Source organism: Littorina saxatilis, linkage group LG9 (assembly GCF_037325665.1).
Source record: "Littorina saxatilis isolate snail1 linkage group LG9, US_GU_Lsax_2.0, whole genome shotgun sequence".
NCBI lineage: Eukaryota > Metazoa > Mollusca > Gastropoda > Littorinimorpha > Littorinidae > Littorina > Littorina saxatilis.
Window position 1 is genome coordinate 6,642,360 of NC_090253.1, and position 17,387 is coordinate 6,659,746.

At 45.0% G+C, this 17,387-nt stretch overlaps 1 protein-coding gene and 1 long non-coding RNA gene across 2 annotated transcripts in view; both read left to right on the forward strand.

The window, feature by feature from the left end:
• Nucleotides 1–17,387, forward strand: part of LOC138975188 (uncharacterized) — a 214,262-nt gene that overhangs the window by 96,586 nt on the left and 100,289 nt on the right. The window lies entirely within an intron of this gene.
• Nucleotides 11,128–17,387, forward strand: part of LOC138975157 (sodium- and chloride-dependent GABA transporter ine-like) — a 38,101-nt gene continuing 31,841 nt past the window's right edge. The window contains exon 1 of the mRNA XM_070347822.1: nt 11,128–11,469. Coding sequence (XP_070203923.1) covers nt 11,340–11,469 — 130 coding nt within the window. The 5' untranslated portion in view covers nt 11,128–11,339. The remainder of the gene's footprint in view (nt 11,470–17,387) is intronic.

The window sequence follows — 17,387 nt, forward strand, 5'->3', positions numbered from 1 at the left end:
GCACACTATCTTGTTCCTGCCTCTTGCCATTTCAGAGGTATGGCGACCACAGACAGACAGACAGACAGACAGACACACAGACAGACACTCTCTTTTATTATATGTACTAGCAGTCAGGCCCGGCTTCGCCCGGGTGTTTCTGATCTTCCCTCTCTCTCAGAAACTTCTAGAATCTTATTCCAATGAGAATAAGCGATAGATGAAAGTGTGAGCTCATACATTTGGATTAAAAGGCTGGGACGACTGACAGTGTGAAAGCATCACCATCAACACACTCTTTTTGCTGAAAAATAACTTTTTGACTTGAGTTATCTCCTTTTCTTAGGAAAATTCTAGATACTTGAAAACCAGGTCTAACATCGACTCTATATATTCTGTAAAGACTGATCAGGCGTGCCTGCATTAGAAGAGAAGATACCTCCCTTCAATGTATACAAAGTAAGAGTTACCTCCCTTTGCTTCTAGAAATTTCCTGAACTGTCCGGTTAACTTTTCTTCTTCATTTCTTCTCCTCATAGGAGCGATAGAGAGTCTGTAATATCACTGGCATTATGTGCTTGCTACATGTGATCACCAGGCACTGAACTGGCCTTGCACAGCAGGGGGCAGGGTTAGTGTGTGTGTGTGTGGGGGGGGGGGGGGGTGGGGGCGGGATGATAGCGGGCGGGGGGTAACCCTTGAGAATTACATGGTATACTGGTTTGATGAGAGTTACCTCCCTTCCGTGGGTGACAAAGCATGACTTACCTCCCTTGTACTATGTAGACTGTATTGATAGATGGGGAGGGTCATTATCCGAGGAAGGAAACAATGTCTGGAGAAACTAAAACCCAGTTGCACATCTGCGGCACCTAGGGAGTGTGCCTGCAAAATATCTTGTTCCTGCCTCTTGCCATCTCTGAGGTATGGCGACCACAGACACACAGACACACAGACACACAGACACACAGACAGACACTCTCTTTTATTATATGTACTAGCAGTTAAGCCCGGCTTCGCCCGGGAGTAAGCGGAGCCCTGTATAGCAAAGACGCTCGCTATCCCATTATCATTAGCTTTACCTCCTTTGTTTGGATACAAAAAAAGAGTTATCTCCCTTACCTTCTAGAAATTTCCGGAACTGTCCAGTTAATTTTTCATTCTTCATTTCTTCCCCTCATAGGACCAATAGCAAGTCTCTAATATCACTGGCATGATGTGCTTGCTACAGGTGAACAGTTATCTCCCTTACCTCTAGAAATTTCCGGAACTGTCCAGTTAATTTTTCATTCTTCATTTCTTCCCCTCATAGGGGCAATAGCAAGTCTCTAATATCACTGGCATGATGTGCTTGCTACAGGTGAACAGTAGGCACTGAACTGGTCTTGCACCATATAGGCTGTATTCAATAAATGGGAGGTCCATAATCTGAGAAAGGAAACAATGAATCAAGAAACTAAAACCCAGGTGCACATCTGCGGCACCTAGGGAGTGTACGTGCACACTATCTTGTTCCTGCCTCTTGCCATCTCAGAGGTATGGCGACCACAGACAAAAAAGAGTTATCTCCCTTACCCTCTAGAAATTTCCGGAACTGTCCAGTTAATTTTTCATTCTTCATTTCTTCCCCTCATAGGAGCAATAGCAAGTCTCTAATATCACTGGCATGATGTGCTTGCTACAGGTGAACAGTTATCTCCCTTACCTTCTAGAAATTTCTGGAACTGTCCAGTTAATTTTTCATTCTTCATTTCTTCCCCTCATAGGAGCAATAGCGAGTCTCTAATATCACTGGCATGATGTGCTTGCTACAGGTGAACAGTAGGCACTGAACTGGTCTTGCACCATATAGGCTGTATTCAATAAATGGGAGGTCCATAATCTGAGAAAGGAAACAATGAATCAAGAAACTAAAACCCAGGTGCACATCTGCGGCACCTACGGAGTGTACGTGCACACTATCTTGTTCCTGCCTCTTGCCATCTCAGAGGTATGGCGACCACAGACAAAAAAGAGTTATCTCCCTTACCTTCTAGAAATTTCCGGAACTGTCCAGTTAATTTTTCATTCTTCATTTCTTCCCCTCATAGGAGCAACAGCGAGTCTCTAATATTACTGGCATGATGTGCTTGCTACAGGTGAACAGTAGGCACTGAACTGGTCTTGCACCATATAGGCTGTATTCAATAAATGGGAGGTCCATAATCTGAGAAAGGAAACAGTGAATCAAGAAACTAAAACCCAGGTGCACATCTGCGGCACCTAGGGAGTGTACGTGCACACTATCTTGTTCCTGCCTCTTGCCATCTCAGAGGTATGGCGACCACAGACAGACACACAGACACACAGACACACAGACAGACACTCTCTTTTATTATATGTATAGATAGATAGATTAGCATGTTTACCGGCGGAGCATTTTCGACTGAGCCGCAGGCGGAAGAAAACTCTCTCTAAATGGCCCCTAAGAGGGTTAGGGTTAGGAATGAATTTTTTAATAAATATTTATGCATGCATGTCTACTTGACAGGCAACGGTGGACAATTATGGAGACGTCTACCAATTACACGCTTCAAATTAAAGCACCTGGGACAAAAGTGGTTTTCTCGTGAGAACGATAACCGTTCAGAAATAGTATGAATTGTTACCAGTCATATTTTGATATTATGATGCCGAACGCCTTTGTCATAAAACATGCATCTCACACGCACGTAGGTCTCATTGCTTTATGTTTAGCTTCATCGGTCGATAGTACTCTCTCCCCCCCCCCCCCCCTCTCTTCCTCTCTCTCTTTCTCTCGCAGTTTCTCTCTCTCTCTCTCTCTCTCTCTCTCTCTCTCCCTTTCCCCCTCTCCCTTTCCCCCTCTCCCTCTCCCTCTCTCCCCCCTCTCTCTCTCCGAGTCTCCCCCCTGTCTTTTAATACTGTTTACATTTAGTGAAGTTTTGACTATAATTTTTAATGTTTTAACATACACTGGGAATCGAGACGATGGTAGTGGTGTACGTGTGCATTAAGTGTTGATCGATTCAGAGAAAAACTACTGTACCGATCTTCATGAAACTTTATATGAGAGTGCCCCAGGCGTTGTCAAATTTCTGTCCAAATTTGGTTCATTCTTTGATGACGTCATATCCAGCTTTCCGTGAAAGTTGAGACGGCACTGTGACACCCTCATTTTTCGATCAAATTGTTTAAAATGTTGGTCAATCAGTCTTAGACGAAACCTTTGACTATAGCGGGAAAATTTCCACTCTAAACATGAAGCAGTCAGAATGCTTTTTATATTAATTTTAGGTAGGTAAATGACGATGTTGTTCCAGAACAAACACCATGTTGCACTGAGCAAACTCTAAAAAGTGCCACCGTATTGCTCCGGCGTTAACACAGTGTTTGTGTGTGTGCAGGGCCGGACTAGGCTAAGAGGAGGGGGGGGGGGGGGTTGCCAGTGGTGGTCCAGGGGGATGTTCTCCCTTGTGGGGGTCAGGGGGCTTCGCCCCCTGAAGCTGATGGGTAGGTCATATTCTGAGATAGGAAAATGGTCGCTCCTTGCATGAAACGGCATAAAATAAACAATAATAAAAAATGTTTTAAATAAGTGAGGTACATGTTTAGGCTAGGTGGGGGTGGGGGGGTGGTTGCGCAGCCCCCATAACCCCCCCTCCCCCCCGGTAGTCCGGCCCTGGTATGTGTGGGTGTGTAGGGGTGGGGGTGTTATTCAAGAAAAAAAAATCAAAGGGAGACAATATCGGTCAAAAGATAACTCGTTCACGCGATCCAGCACAGCGGATGAGCTGTCGAACACACTTTGGAGGTCGATGCCCTGGGAACAGCTCAGTAGGTCAATGACCTCTGCAACCGGATTTGATGTCGGGGTAGGGGCCGCCTATTCCGCTAGAATGACTCCTGATTCCACCCCCCGAGTCCGCCGTTTGGGGTCAGGGGGGGGGGGGGGGGGTGTAAAGCTTTCACTGACTCTCAGTGTTTGTTTGCCTTTCTGTTTGTCTGTCTGTCTCAGTGTCCGCATTTAGACCTACGGTGTCAGTAAATGGGTCGATTGGTTGAACTTGAGATTTGTTGCGATAAGTTCAACGAATCAGACCCCGCAGTTTGTTGTCTCCCGTTTTGGGTGGCACCCACTTTTGGTTCGTGCACCGCCGGCAGGGGCCCTGGATTCTGCAATCATTTCCAGTGCCTGTGGTTCTAGCGACACGCGGTCGTTGTGACGTCGACGCGACGTCAGTTTTGTTGGCTAGCTTGAGCTTATCTCAAATAAAAACAACTCGTAACAACACGTCACTGCCTAATAAAAACAAAATATCAATGACACTGCTTTCAAACCAAACAGTACTGGGCTGGTAGTGTATACCGACTGACTGAGACGGAAGGGCAGCTTGTCAAAATGAGGCTAGTGAGGGTACACTGATGGGTTGGCAAGTGGCCGAAGATCGGGGGGGGGGGGGGGGGGGGGGGGGGCAGGGCCGGTGTCACGATTTCATCTTTCGCCTGTGTACATATTTCCCCCTCGACATATACTCAAGACTGAAATGTTGTTTCCTGGTAAAATTAAGAAGTGAAATTATTTATGGACGAAAAGCATGTCAGTTTCTTGCATGTGAAGAAAATTGGTGGTAACATTTTTATAGATTTCACCCCCAAAATCGAATTCTTCGAAAACGTGTTCCGAGTGGTTACGTCCCTTGAGTAAGAAGGGAAACATTTTGGATGAATCAAATTTCTAAGTTAAATAAAACAAAATTGGTTGGACAAATTTGACCCCATGAAGGTAAGGTACACAAGGTCGCTAATCAGTACTATCGAAGGGTGTTTTTTTGTTCAGTGTAGAGTTTATACTAGATCAACGTCGGAGGCCGAGAAGCGAAATATCAACACGGCGAAACGAGATGAAAACGTCACACCGGAGCAAGTTCGTTTGAGGGGGGGGGGGGGGGGGGGGGGGGGGGGGGGGGGGGGGGGTCCAACTGAAGGCAGGGGTCCAGGGGCCGCCGAGGCCTTGGTGGGGTGCAGGGGCAAGCCGAGAAAATTTTGCATTTGTGAGGTCATTTTTTGGTCTTTCCATGCAACTGGGAATCAAAATTACACATTTTCAACAGTAACAAAATACTTCAGATATTCATTTACCATTGTGGTTCAGTGGAATAATCCCAAAGACATGCATAGTAAATAAGTCTGACAGGACTCTTTACTTTGAATACTTAAATTCATAATTTGAAATAGTTTTAGAAGACCAAATAAACTTAGGGAGTTTGGGGAAGAGCATAAAAAGTCCACTTTTTATATTTAGTCAAGTTTTGACTAAATATTTTAACATCGAGGGGGAATCGAAACGAGGGTCGTGGTGTATGTGCGTGTGTGTGTGCGTGTGTGTGTGTGTGTGCGTGTGTGTGTGTGTGTGTGTGTGTGTGTGTGTCTGTGTGTGTGTGTAGAGCGATTCAGACTAAACTACTGGACCGATCTTTATGAAATTTGACATGAGAGTTCCTGGGTATGAAATCCCCGAAAGGTTTTTTTCATTTTTTTTATTAATGTCTTTGATGACGTCATATCCGGCTTTTCGTGAAAGTTGAGGCGGCACTGTCACGCCCTCATTTTTCAACCAAATTGGTTGAAATTTTGGTCAAGTAATCTTCGACGAAGCCCGGACTTCGGTATTGCATTTCAGCTTGGTGGCTTAAAAATTAATTAATGACTTTGGTCATTAAAAATCTGAAAATTGTAACAAAAAATAAAAATTTATAAAACGATCCAAATTTACGTTTATCTTATTCTCCATCATTTGCTGATTCCAAAAAACATATAAATATGTTATATTCGGATTAAAAACAAGCTCTGAAAATTAAATATATAAAAATTATTATCAAAATTAAATTGTCCAAATCAATTTAAAAACACTTTCATCTTATTCCTTGTCGGTTCCTGATTCCAAAAACATATAGATATGATATGTTTGGATTAAAAACACGCTCAGAAAGTTAAAACAAAGAGAGGTACAGAAAAGCGTGCTATCCTTCTTAGCGCAACTACTACCCCGCTCTTCTCGTCAATTTCACTGCCTTTGCCATGAGCGGTGGACTGACGATGCTACGAGTATACGGTCTTGCTGAAAAATGGCATTGCGTTCAGTTTCATTCTGTGAGTTCGACAGCTACTTGACTAAATATTGTATTTTCGCCTTACGCGACTTGTTTTCTTTTCCCTGAGAGGTACATCGGATGGCCGGGGGGGGGGGGGGGGTCCTGGGTTCCCCCCCCTCCCCAGGTCCCCGGGCCAGGGCCGGGTGGGGGGGGGGGGGGTGCGGCGGTGGTGCTCCCATCCCGCCGCTGTTCACTATGTAGCCTTTGAAAAGGGTATTTTGGGTCCCTCTGTGTGAAAAAAGGTCACATTCAGTATTACCGGGTAATATGGGTGGGGCCACTGAGTAGGGAGGGGGTGCTTTAGGAACCCAGGCACTCCCACCAACCCCAACCCTTACAATCCCCCCCCCCCCCCCCCCCCCCCCCCCCCCCCCCCCCCCCCCCCCCCCCCCCCCCCCCCCCCCCCCCCCCCCCCCCCCCCCCCCGCTTCAACTGAGATACAGCCTTGACTGTGTAAGGCTGTACTAACTTGCCCTGGTTCTTTTCTCTGATCTTTTTCGTTCTGGTTTATCCGGCATAAGTTACTGCATGAAGGCGGTACTGTAATAACTGCGCACGCGCAGAGAAGTAGGCTAGGCAGATTTCATCAGATTTCACCTCCTGTGTGAACAAATTGCTATAAAATTTATTTCATCTTTTTTGTACTCTACATGCATCCATTGATCAGGTAAAACCGAGTTGGCCAACGTTTTCCCATGCGAACTATATTTTTGAAGCTTTTAAAGAATGATGACAACTGCGCAATAACGGTATTCCGAATATGCTCCGTCCCTCACCTCTCACGTCTATAACATGTCTTATTTTAAGGGATGTGCCATATGTCACTCATATAGTATGTAAGAAAAGCACATTCAGTTGATAAATAGGTTCCAAGGGCGGATCTGGGGGGGGGGGGGGGGTTACACGGGTTACGTAACCCCCCACCCCACCCCCCAAAAAAAGCATTTTGGTAAGAGGTTTCAGAGGTAATTTATTGGCTCAGGATGCACCAGATAGCTCTATTTTGCTTCTTTGGATAAAAACAAATTCCGGGGGGGCATGCCCCCGGACCCCCCTAGAGGCTTAGGCGCCGAAGGCGCCGTCAGTAACCACCCCCCCCCCCCCTCCAAAGTGAATTGATCCGCCCTTGGGTTCAATTGCATTTATTTAGCGCGAAATAACGTAGCCGAAGCTCAAATCTAGCGCATTCGTGTGGTTTCACAGGGCGCGTCTCCCGGGTCGCGTTTGACAGGTATGTGAGTTGACAATTACTGTGCTGATATTCCCCCTCCTTTACCCGTTACTGTTGCATTACACATGTGAACATGCACACGCACACTCTATTCAACATGACCTCGTACTTACGCTAAAACCCGTCTTCATCGTCTGATGTACCTACACAGGCAACCTCGGTCACAGTGTTGGCACAGCTCTCCCCTCTGCACTCTCTACAGCCAGACGTACACACGAGGCCGTGTTTTCGGCATGAACATCTTGCTGTTCGACACTCTGTCTTGCAATTGCATCGGATGGGCGGGGATATAGCTCAGTTGGTAGCGCGCTGGATTTGTATTCAGTTGGCCGCTGTCAGCGTGAGTTCGATCCCAGGTTCGGCGGAAATTTATTTCACAGAGTCAACTTTGTGTGCAGACTCTCTTCGGTGTCCGAACCTCCCCCCGTGTACACTACATTGGGTGTGCACGTTAAAGATCCCACGATTGACAAAAGGGTCTTTCCTGGCAAAATTGCTTAGGCACAGTTAATAATTGTCTACCTATACCCGTGTGACTTGGAATAATAGGCCGTGAAATGGCTGCAATCTACTGGCCGTATAAATTTCATCTCACACGGCATCACTGCGGAGCGCCTAGAACTGTACCCACGGAATATGCGCGATATAAGACTCATTGATTGATTGGATTGGATTGGATGACATCGAGTAGATCACCAGGAGCAGCAGCAATGTCAATGAGAATAGGAAGCATGGCGCCTTGAACAATCTCCCATCCCCAGTCCATCGGATCCAGGAGGAACTGTTCTTGATGCAAGTGCATCCATTCTTGCACCTGGAAGTATGTTCTCATGGAATGGAATTTAGCTGCTGCTGATGTAGGTGGGAGTTTGCAGGGCTGAAACGATGAGGTACATGTAGAGACTTTCTGCATGTACTTGATGTAGCGGAGGAAGTTCAAAGTGTCTCTTTCCTTCCCCCCATAGAGTTCTACAAAGGCCCTTTCTCCTGCTCCTATCAGCTCATCAGTGTGTAACCGAGTGCCGAAACACTACGATCACCTCGGGAGGCGAAGTGCAATCAAACAGGATTGAAAATGTTAGAGCTAATTATTTTCTTAGCCCTATAAAAACTGTTATGCAAACCCGAAGGTTTCCATGAACATACAGACAATCGGAAACCACCAGATCCCATCACAAACAGAATTCTACAATACACCGGTGTTGACTTTTAAAGGCCAACAACTCGGGTGCAGAGTCTGCTGTGAAAGGAGCGGAAGCCTCCCCTGTCACAATCGCCCCCGTTTGAATGAACTTCGTCCCGAAGTTCCGAACCGGGGGACCACTGTCCATCCCAAGTTCGCAGAATGGGAACAGCACGAAAATGTTCAGTGGTCATATTATGCCATTACCTGAACATATCATGCCGAGTCCCATCCCTGCTCGCAAGCACCAGATGTAACCGAGTGCCGAAACACTACGATCACCTCGGGAGGCGAAGTGCAATCAAACAGGATTGAAAATGTTAGGGCTAATTTCTCAGCCCTATAAAAACTGTTATGCAAACCCGAAGGTTTCCATGAACATACAGACAATCGGAAACCACCAGACCCCATCACAAACAGAATTCTACAATACACCGGTGTTGACTTTTAAAGGCCAACAACTCGGGTGCAGAGTCTGCTGTGAAAGGAGCGGTAGCCTCCCCTGTCACAAGTGTCTCTGCAAGGACTGGCGCTGAAGACATGGGCCTGCTGCACGAACACTGTTGACTGGGTCAATTTCGTTAAACACATTGGTTTTCCAATCCCGAATGGACTGCTAATTGTATCGCATCCACCAAAGGCGTGCGCAAACAGGATGTTCTCACAAACTTGAGATCCAAGAACAGTCTGGACTTTTCTGATGTCCCACACTTTTGCAGATGATTTTGCTGTCGATGATCTCACTGATGTGAAGAAGACGGGGCAGTGATCTGGCGTAAGATGGTACAACAGAAGGATGAGCAGATCGGTGTCCTCGCCAACCAGAATCACGTTTCCCTTCCTTGCCAATTCCAGAGAAGTCTTTACGACGAGCCTATCAGAATCAGCAGTTGTATGGACAGTGTCAAAGCCGTGCTGTGAAAAACGGGAACTAAGGAGGTTGATGAACCGCTGTTTGTTGTTTGGATTCGTCAGGAAGCGCTCCTTTGGTTCGCACAGGACCATGTCACCCTCAAAAGTGATGGCACATGCTGTATTGGCTCTGCTTGTTCTTCGCAAATGGGCTGCATCTTTGGTGGTAGGTCCGCAGCTGTATCCATCAAAAACAACAGTTCCTTTGCCAAAATGACGAATGAGAAAGTCTGCGTAACTCGGAGTAAGCTGGTTGTATGTTGAACCACGGCACCAGGACAGAAGGTGCAACAGCAAGCCACCATCGATGACATATGTTACATCATCAGGAATAACACCATTTACCTGCTTTGTTGAAGTCCAGATGTAAGTTGCCAGTGCAGCCTTGGTACCTTGTCTTGGCAGACCACCCGAATCAAACAGCGATGCTGGGACACTGCACATCTCAAAGGCAAAGGCGTCCTCAAGACATCCGTTGGTGTTCTTCACAGTTGTCACTAGTCTCTGGAACAACAGCATGGAGTGAACATGTACTAGATCATCGTGCAGATTGGACGACTTGGCTTTCAGAGCCATGGTTACAGCTTGATCCTTCTTTTTAAAGGTGAAATCCACAACATTATTTCCGATCATGCTGCTCAGAATCTTGTTTCCTACGCCTTTTGCTTGTTCTGCATTCACAGTAGCTTCAGCTTCTTTTCCGCTTGAAATGGATCGGAGGGCTGTATCCACAGTGAAAGGGTTCCTATCAAGCAGATATCTCAAGATCAGCTGAATGTCTGTGTGATCTCGCTTCTGCCTTGCCACGCTCAACTCTTTGTGCTGCGTTTGTTGCTCGCTAGAATGGAATGCAACGTCTGTGACAGACTGCATTGCGTCGGGGATTTCTGCACAGGCAGGCATACACAGTAGTAGGTGGGAGATCAATGCCATATGATTGCGCAGCATTCAGTTCAAATTTCCGTACCTCTGCGTAAGAACAGCTACAGCCAAGGTGGCTGAGGGTATCGATCAGAAACCGTGAACCGAATGATCGGTGCATTTGCACGCCAAGTGCAAACTGCAATGGTGCAATAACAGTGTTTGGCCTTCTGAGCTGAATGATTGCTTGTCCTATTGCACTGATATAATGTTAGGTAACCTTGAAAGAAATACATGTACGTATCCACTAACAAATGCACAGATTAATAAATAAACGCAACGTAAGTAGGTGAAGCTGAACATGGAAAAAAACTTATTACCTAACAGTCACATGCACGATCCACGTTGTTCTCAATGGACATAATTTCACAAGGCACATAGGCAAAGACTGAATCTGCAATCGCCCAACAATCATTATAATGCGAGCAGTGAAATGCGGCCCTGGGTAACAAACAAATATATCTATACATAGATGAGACCAATAAACTGCTTACGCCATGCTGATTAAGCTATGTGTGATGTTATTGAATAGTTTCCTTGGGTAGCTTGTGAAAAACTGTCCCTCCGAAAACTAAAATAAAATGTACGATATTTCGGACTCATCGCATGGTTTTTTCCCGGCCAACTCGATTAGATGTGTGCAGGCACACTGAAATGAATCAACTGCACCTAAAATGAATTTTATAGCAATTACTTCGCACACATCCAAACGCTTCCCAGCCTAAAGGTGGTCTGCACTTGAATGATTTTGCTGCAAATCGCCGCGAGAACTTCGACAGCGTGCGCGTGTGTCTACTGTGCGAGCTTTTTTACGCTGAGCGTTACCGGCAAGTCACTACAACCATTGATGACTTGAACTTACACAAGCAAGTTCAGTCAAGTACCACGGCAAGACTGCATAGCAGTTCATTCATCTGTCTGTGTGTTGTTGACAGAGATTGACAAGGCCTGTGGTGTCAAGATGGACGGTGAAGTGGAGGAACGAGAGAACTGGTCGCGGAAAGCGGAATATCTGCTCGCCATCATCGGTTATGCAGTGGGCCTTGGAAACGTGTGGCGCTTTCCCTACCTCTGCTTCCGGAGTGGGGGAGGTAAGTAAAGTGGTTGGCAATGACAGGCAAGCATTTTTATGCAAGTGTGTGTGTGTGTGTGTCAGTGTGTCTGGCCCTGGGTCAGTCGATCAGTCAGTCGCTGCAAGTGCAAGTGTCTGCCCCCCCCCCCCCCCCCTTTATCTCTCTCACTCTGTTTCTGACTCAGGTTTTCAAGACCTTCTCTCTCTCGTATCTCCGTCTCTTTGCTGAAAGTGTTATTGTTGTGGTTTTCCCGTAGTCTGAAATATATTGCCTTTCCTCTAAAACTGCTGGTTTTGAAATGCGACACCGGAAAGACGTTTTGTGTGTCGTTGAATTCGAGCTCTTCACACGCACCTGCTAAACAGTAGGCTAACTGTTGCTTTATTTTTATTTTTTCAAGTTAAACAGTCCTATAAATTGCTTGCTTCGTGCTTGTCTGTGTCTGTCAGCTCGTTGTGTCCGTCCCTGCAGATGTTGCGGGTACTGAATGACCGTTGTCACCGTGACTTCTTCTTCCGTAGAGGACTGGGTTCTTGCGAACGTCTGAGACTGAGAGTCCTGCAGTTGAGTCACTGTTAGTGTTAGTGTTACCGAGAGTGGCTAGCAGTCCGGCAAACAGAAACGCCATGACTGCAGCAGTGCATGACTGACCGGGTAGCACGATACGGTCGACCTAGTTTGTGGTCCACCACGTACCCACCCACCGTTGTTCATTGATGAAGACAGGGACCTATGTCGATGAAGGTTTTTTTTGTTTTGTTTGTTTTGTTTGCTTAACGCCCAGCCGACCACGAAGGGCCATATCAGGGCGGTATGAAGGTTATGTATTAGATTACGTATTGAGCATTCGGTTGTGCTGACGTCACTTCATTTATGTAACTGCACTGCAGCCGACGTGCAAGAGTGCACGTGCACTTTAACTAGGAAGACAATGAATGCTCTATTTCTTCGGCCGTAATAATATACATGTGTGTGTGTGTTGGGGGGGGGGGGGGGGAGGGGGGAGCAGGAAATGTCACCTGGGGCTGAAGAAAATATTGAATAGGTTGTATTGTAAACTCACAGTGAGGAGGGCACATAATTGTCAAGCCTTTATTAATCTTATTTTTGTTTAACTAATAGTGAAACCAAAAGCTTTTTTCCTGTGCTTGCCAGTTGAACTGATAGTGTTATCAGTGTACTCAAGAGAAGGGTGGGTGTGTGTCTGTTTTCACCACTCTTTAAATGTAATTGCCACAATCTAGTGTTCAGTCAGTCCAAGTTCAGTCCATAATGCAATGTTTTTTTCAGAAATATTAGTTGCACAAATGGTAGGTTGCCTGTGCTGGTTTGAAAATTATGACCATGATCAGTTTTTGAATGGTGGGTTACCTGTGATAGTTTAAACATTATGACCATGACTTATAGAATGGTGGGTTACCTACAAGTGCTAGTTTAAACATGAGTTGACCATGACTTATAGAATGGTGGGTTACCTGTGATGGTTTGAAAATTACGAGTTGACCATGACTTATAGAATGGTGGGTTACCTGTGATGGTTTGATAATTACGAGTTGACCATGACTGACTTATTAAGATTATGACCATGACTTAGAGGAGGTTAACAAAGGGAGAGAGACTGAACTGAACTTTATTTTGCAAGAATGAAGATGTAAGGCTGGCCTTTTCTTACAATCTTTCCTTGAGAGAGTTTTAGAGAGAGAAAGAGAGAGACCCCTCCCCCCCCCCCACACACACACACATGCCGTCAGTGTTGTTACTGGAAAAAAGGTCAATAGATGAGTTGGACTTAGATTGAAAATATGTACATGTATTTCCAAATTTTCTAGCTTAGGGGGGGGGGGGGGGGGTTTCACTCTCCTACTCTCCGCTGTGTATGGAAGCCAGGTTGAAAAGTTTTTGTACCACCTAACAGCAACTGAATGCAAAGTATATAACCAGGTTGTTGAGATTGTTGTTGTTCCACCCGACATAAACAGCTACTAAATGCAAGAAATGAACCCCACAAAAAACAACTCTCTTAAAGTGAAATCAATAGATTTAGTCAATCTCAGGGTTTTACAAATTACAGAATGAAAGTGCACACACTGCATTTTTTCACCAAGACTACCGTTCTTAGGTTAACCAAAACTCAGTCGCCAAAACAGCACTGAGATTTTATATACACCTGGCAATAGCAATTTAATCTAGTCTGATGGAGCCAGGAAAGTAGAGTGAGGCAGCCCTGAAAGTCCAACACATGGTGCACTATCTAACCTGTGCTTTAGTGCTTCTCAAATTTTACCAGCCAGAGAGCACATTTTACTGGCCAAACCAACCATTTGTTTCAGCAACTTTACTCGCATTTGGACCGGCACGGTTGGCCTAGTGGTAAGGTTGGCCTAGTGGTAAGGTTGGCCTAGTGGTAAGGTTGGCCTAGTGGTAAGGCATCCGCCCCGTGATCGGGAGGTCGTGGGTTCGAACCCCGGCCGGGTCATACCTAAGACTTTAAAATTGGCAATCTAGTGGCTACTCCGCCTGGCGTCTGGCATTATGGGGTTAGTGCTAGGACTGGTTGGTCCGGTGTCAGAATAATGTGACTGGGTGAGACATGAAGCCTGTGCTGCGACTTCTGTCTTGTGTGTGGCGCACGTTATATGTCAAAGCAGCACCGCCCTGATATGGCCCTTCATGGTCGGCTGGGCGTTAAGCAAACAAACAAACAAACAAACTCGCATTTAGTAGATGAACATTTCTACTCGCCATGGCGAGTATTTTACTCGACACTTTCAGGGCTGGTAGGTTTTCCTTTTTACAAAGTTCCATGCTTTAGTGTAACTAACTAGGCTTGCTTTTTTTGTCATGGTTTCTTTTATGTTCAGACCAGAGTGTTGTATCATAGATAATCATCAAATCACCCTACCATCACACAGGAGTATTCAGTAAACAGGTTTGATGTTCACTGATGCATGCAGTCATTTACAGTTTGACAAATTTATGAGGTGACAGATCTGTGTCAGTATGAATAGAAAACGGAATAAAGGATTAATTGTGCACATACGAGAGCCCTGCGGAGACAGTTTAGACAGTTTATTGTCGTGCGAAGACTCGGAAAAAACATCATGATTCACCTACCTCAGTACCTGCACGTAATAACAAATATATACGGTTACCCAGTGATGGCGCTAGAATTTTTTCAAACCGGTACGCAAACTTTTATGATGCAAACTGTCCAGAAAAAAACGGTAGGCTGGTCATTGGAACCAGTAAAAGTCCAACTCAGAGTGTTGGTGTTGTTGTTTAACCAGCGAAAAAAAAACGTAGTTCAAAACTGCCGCAACTAATTGTGAACTCTTAATCTTATTAAATGCGAAAGAAACGAGCCTTAAATCAAGCGGACTTTCCATGACATATATATATACACAGCGGTCCTTGATTCCCCACACTTTTGCCGAGTGCAGTACTCCTATTACATTATTTGAACAAGGGCAAGAGGTGGGTTATAAGAGTGGGATGGATTTTCTGACAAACATTGTCAGTGTCATGCCTGACCCAGTTTTTCATCTTCAATTTTTTTAAATTTTTTTTTTTTTACAGTGGCTGATAAAGATGGAGCTTAAAGATACAAGCCTACCCGTACTAGTTATGTCATGCCAACCATCAAAGGTCTATCTCCACTTTCACATAGACACATACCAAAAATTAACAGACAGACAACATTCTGCACTGAGTGGACATTTAAATTTGTAAATGACACTTTTTTTATTTTTCCTAATTAATCACGCCAAAATGTTTAGCTATCTCTATATATATTCACAGAGAACGGTGCAATCGTGCTGCTCCGTTATAGAATATATATATATGTTTGACTGGAAAGATGCTCTTACCTGATAGCCGGATGGGGGGTGGGGGGGCCGGTAATCGGCATGGGTCAACTTTATACATGTGCAGACTCAGAGTTGGTTTGGCTAGTAAAGTTTGCTCTCTGGCTAGTACATTTTCAGAATCACTAGCTAAAGGCAAGTACACCATTTGTTAGACTTTCAGGGCTGATGGGTAGCGCTACTCTGCTGCTGATAGCTTTCCACAGGGAAGAAGCAACCCCAATTTAGACAGGAACACAAAGTAATGAAAATGGGAAAACAAATGTAAAAGCCTGGTCAGATCATGCTGTGGTCAGATCTGAAATGGTTGACAAGATGGGTGTGATGAGAAGGAAGGTGTTGCCTTGGGTTTAGGGTGGTAAATATTGACTCAGGTTTACAGGAGCCTGGCAAGAGACTCAAGTTTAGAGGATATAGGAGCCCTGGCAAGAACTGAGTCAGTGTTTGCTGAAGAGACCAGGGTTCACTGAACTTGTCCACAAGCTGAACATCACTGTCACTGGTTAACAATAATATCGTGGTTGGTTGCATGCTTTGACTAGGTTTTTCTTTTGGGGTTGCACAGTGACACCTCTTATGTGTTCTGACGCAGCTTTAGAAAAAAATTCATGCTTGAATTCTTCAACTTTGAAGTTTTTTCTTCTTCTTCTTCGTTCATTGGCTGAGACTCCCATGTTCAGTCATGCTTTTGCACAAGTGGGTTTTAATGTGTATGACCGTTTTTACCCCGCCATTCAGGCAGCCATACGCTGATTTCAGGGGACTTTGAAGTTGAATAGTACCAGCTGCAGCAGTCATCATAGATGATAATAAATTCCACTAACACAGTTGAGTGAACATTCCATCTAATGGTTTTTCCCTTTGCTGTATGTACTAATAAAGTGTATTCTATAAATTGTGTTTTATTGTCTGCAGCAGCAGGAGAATTATAGTGAGATGAAACCCCAGCATATTTTTGTGATGCTTTGATGAAGCGAATGCATGTAATAAAAAAAGTAAAATGGCTCGTTTATCTCCGGCTATTGTGTGTTTTCAGTTCGGTACAGTGGAACCCCCCTCCCCCCCCCCCCTTTTAAGGCCTAACACAATTGGAGAAAATTAGGTCCTAAAATTGAGGGGGTCTTAAAATGAAGGAATGTTACAGAGGTTATGAACAACAAAATGTGAAAACACCCCCCGCGGGTTAGGGGGAAGAATTTACCCGATGCTCCCCAGCATGTCGTAAGAGGCGACTAACGGATTCTGTTTCTCCTTTTACCAGTGATGGCGCTAGTATTTTTTCAGACCGGTACGCAAATTTGTATGATGCAAACAGTCCAGAAAAAAACCGGTAACTGGCGGTTCATTGGAACCAGTAAGTGTCCAACTCAGATTACTGGTTTTGTTGTTTTACCAGCGAAAACAAACCGGTAGTTCAAAAATCAACCGGTAGGTCATAACGGCAGCCATTTTTGTGCCGGTATTTTTCCAGTTCATCCGGTAAAATACCGGTTATATACCGGTTAGCGCCAATACTGTTTTACCCTTGTTAAGTGTTTCTTGTATAGAATATAGTCAATGTTTGTAAAGATTTTAGTCAAGCAGTATGTAAGAAATGTTAAGTCCTTTGTACTGGAAACTTGCATTCTCCCAGTAAGGTCATACATTGTACTACGTTGCAAGCCCCTGGAGCAATTTTTTGATTAGTGCTTTTGTGAACAAGAAACAATTAGCAAGTGGCTCTATCCCATCTCCCCCCCTTTCCCCGTCGCGATATAACCTTCGTGGTTGAAAACGACGTTAAACATCAAATAAAGAAAGAAAGAATGTGAAAATCAAGGTCTTTAAAAGGGGGCAGTCTTAAATTGAGGGTCTTGCAGTAAGGGTTCCACTGTACTGAAAGCAGAATCAGTTGTTGAGTCCATTTGCTTTCCCACTCTAGCGCGAGCTGTGACATGCTTATATAAGGGTTCCACTGTACTGAAAGCAGAATCAGTTGCTGAGTCCATTTGCTTTCCCACTCTAGCGCGAGCTGTGACATGCTTATATAAGGGTTCCACTGTACTGAAAGCAGAATCAGTTGCTGAGTCTCAG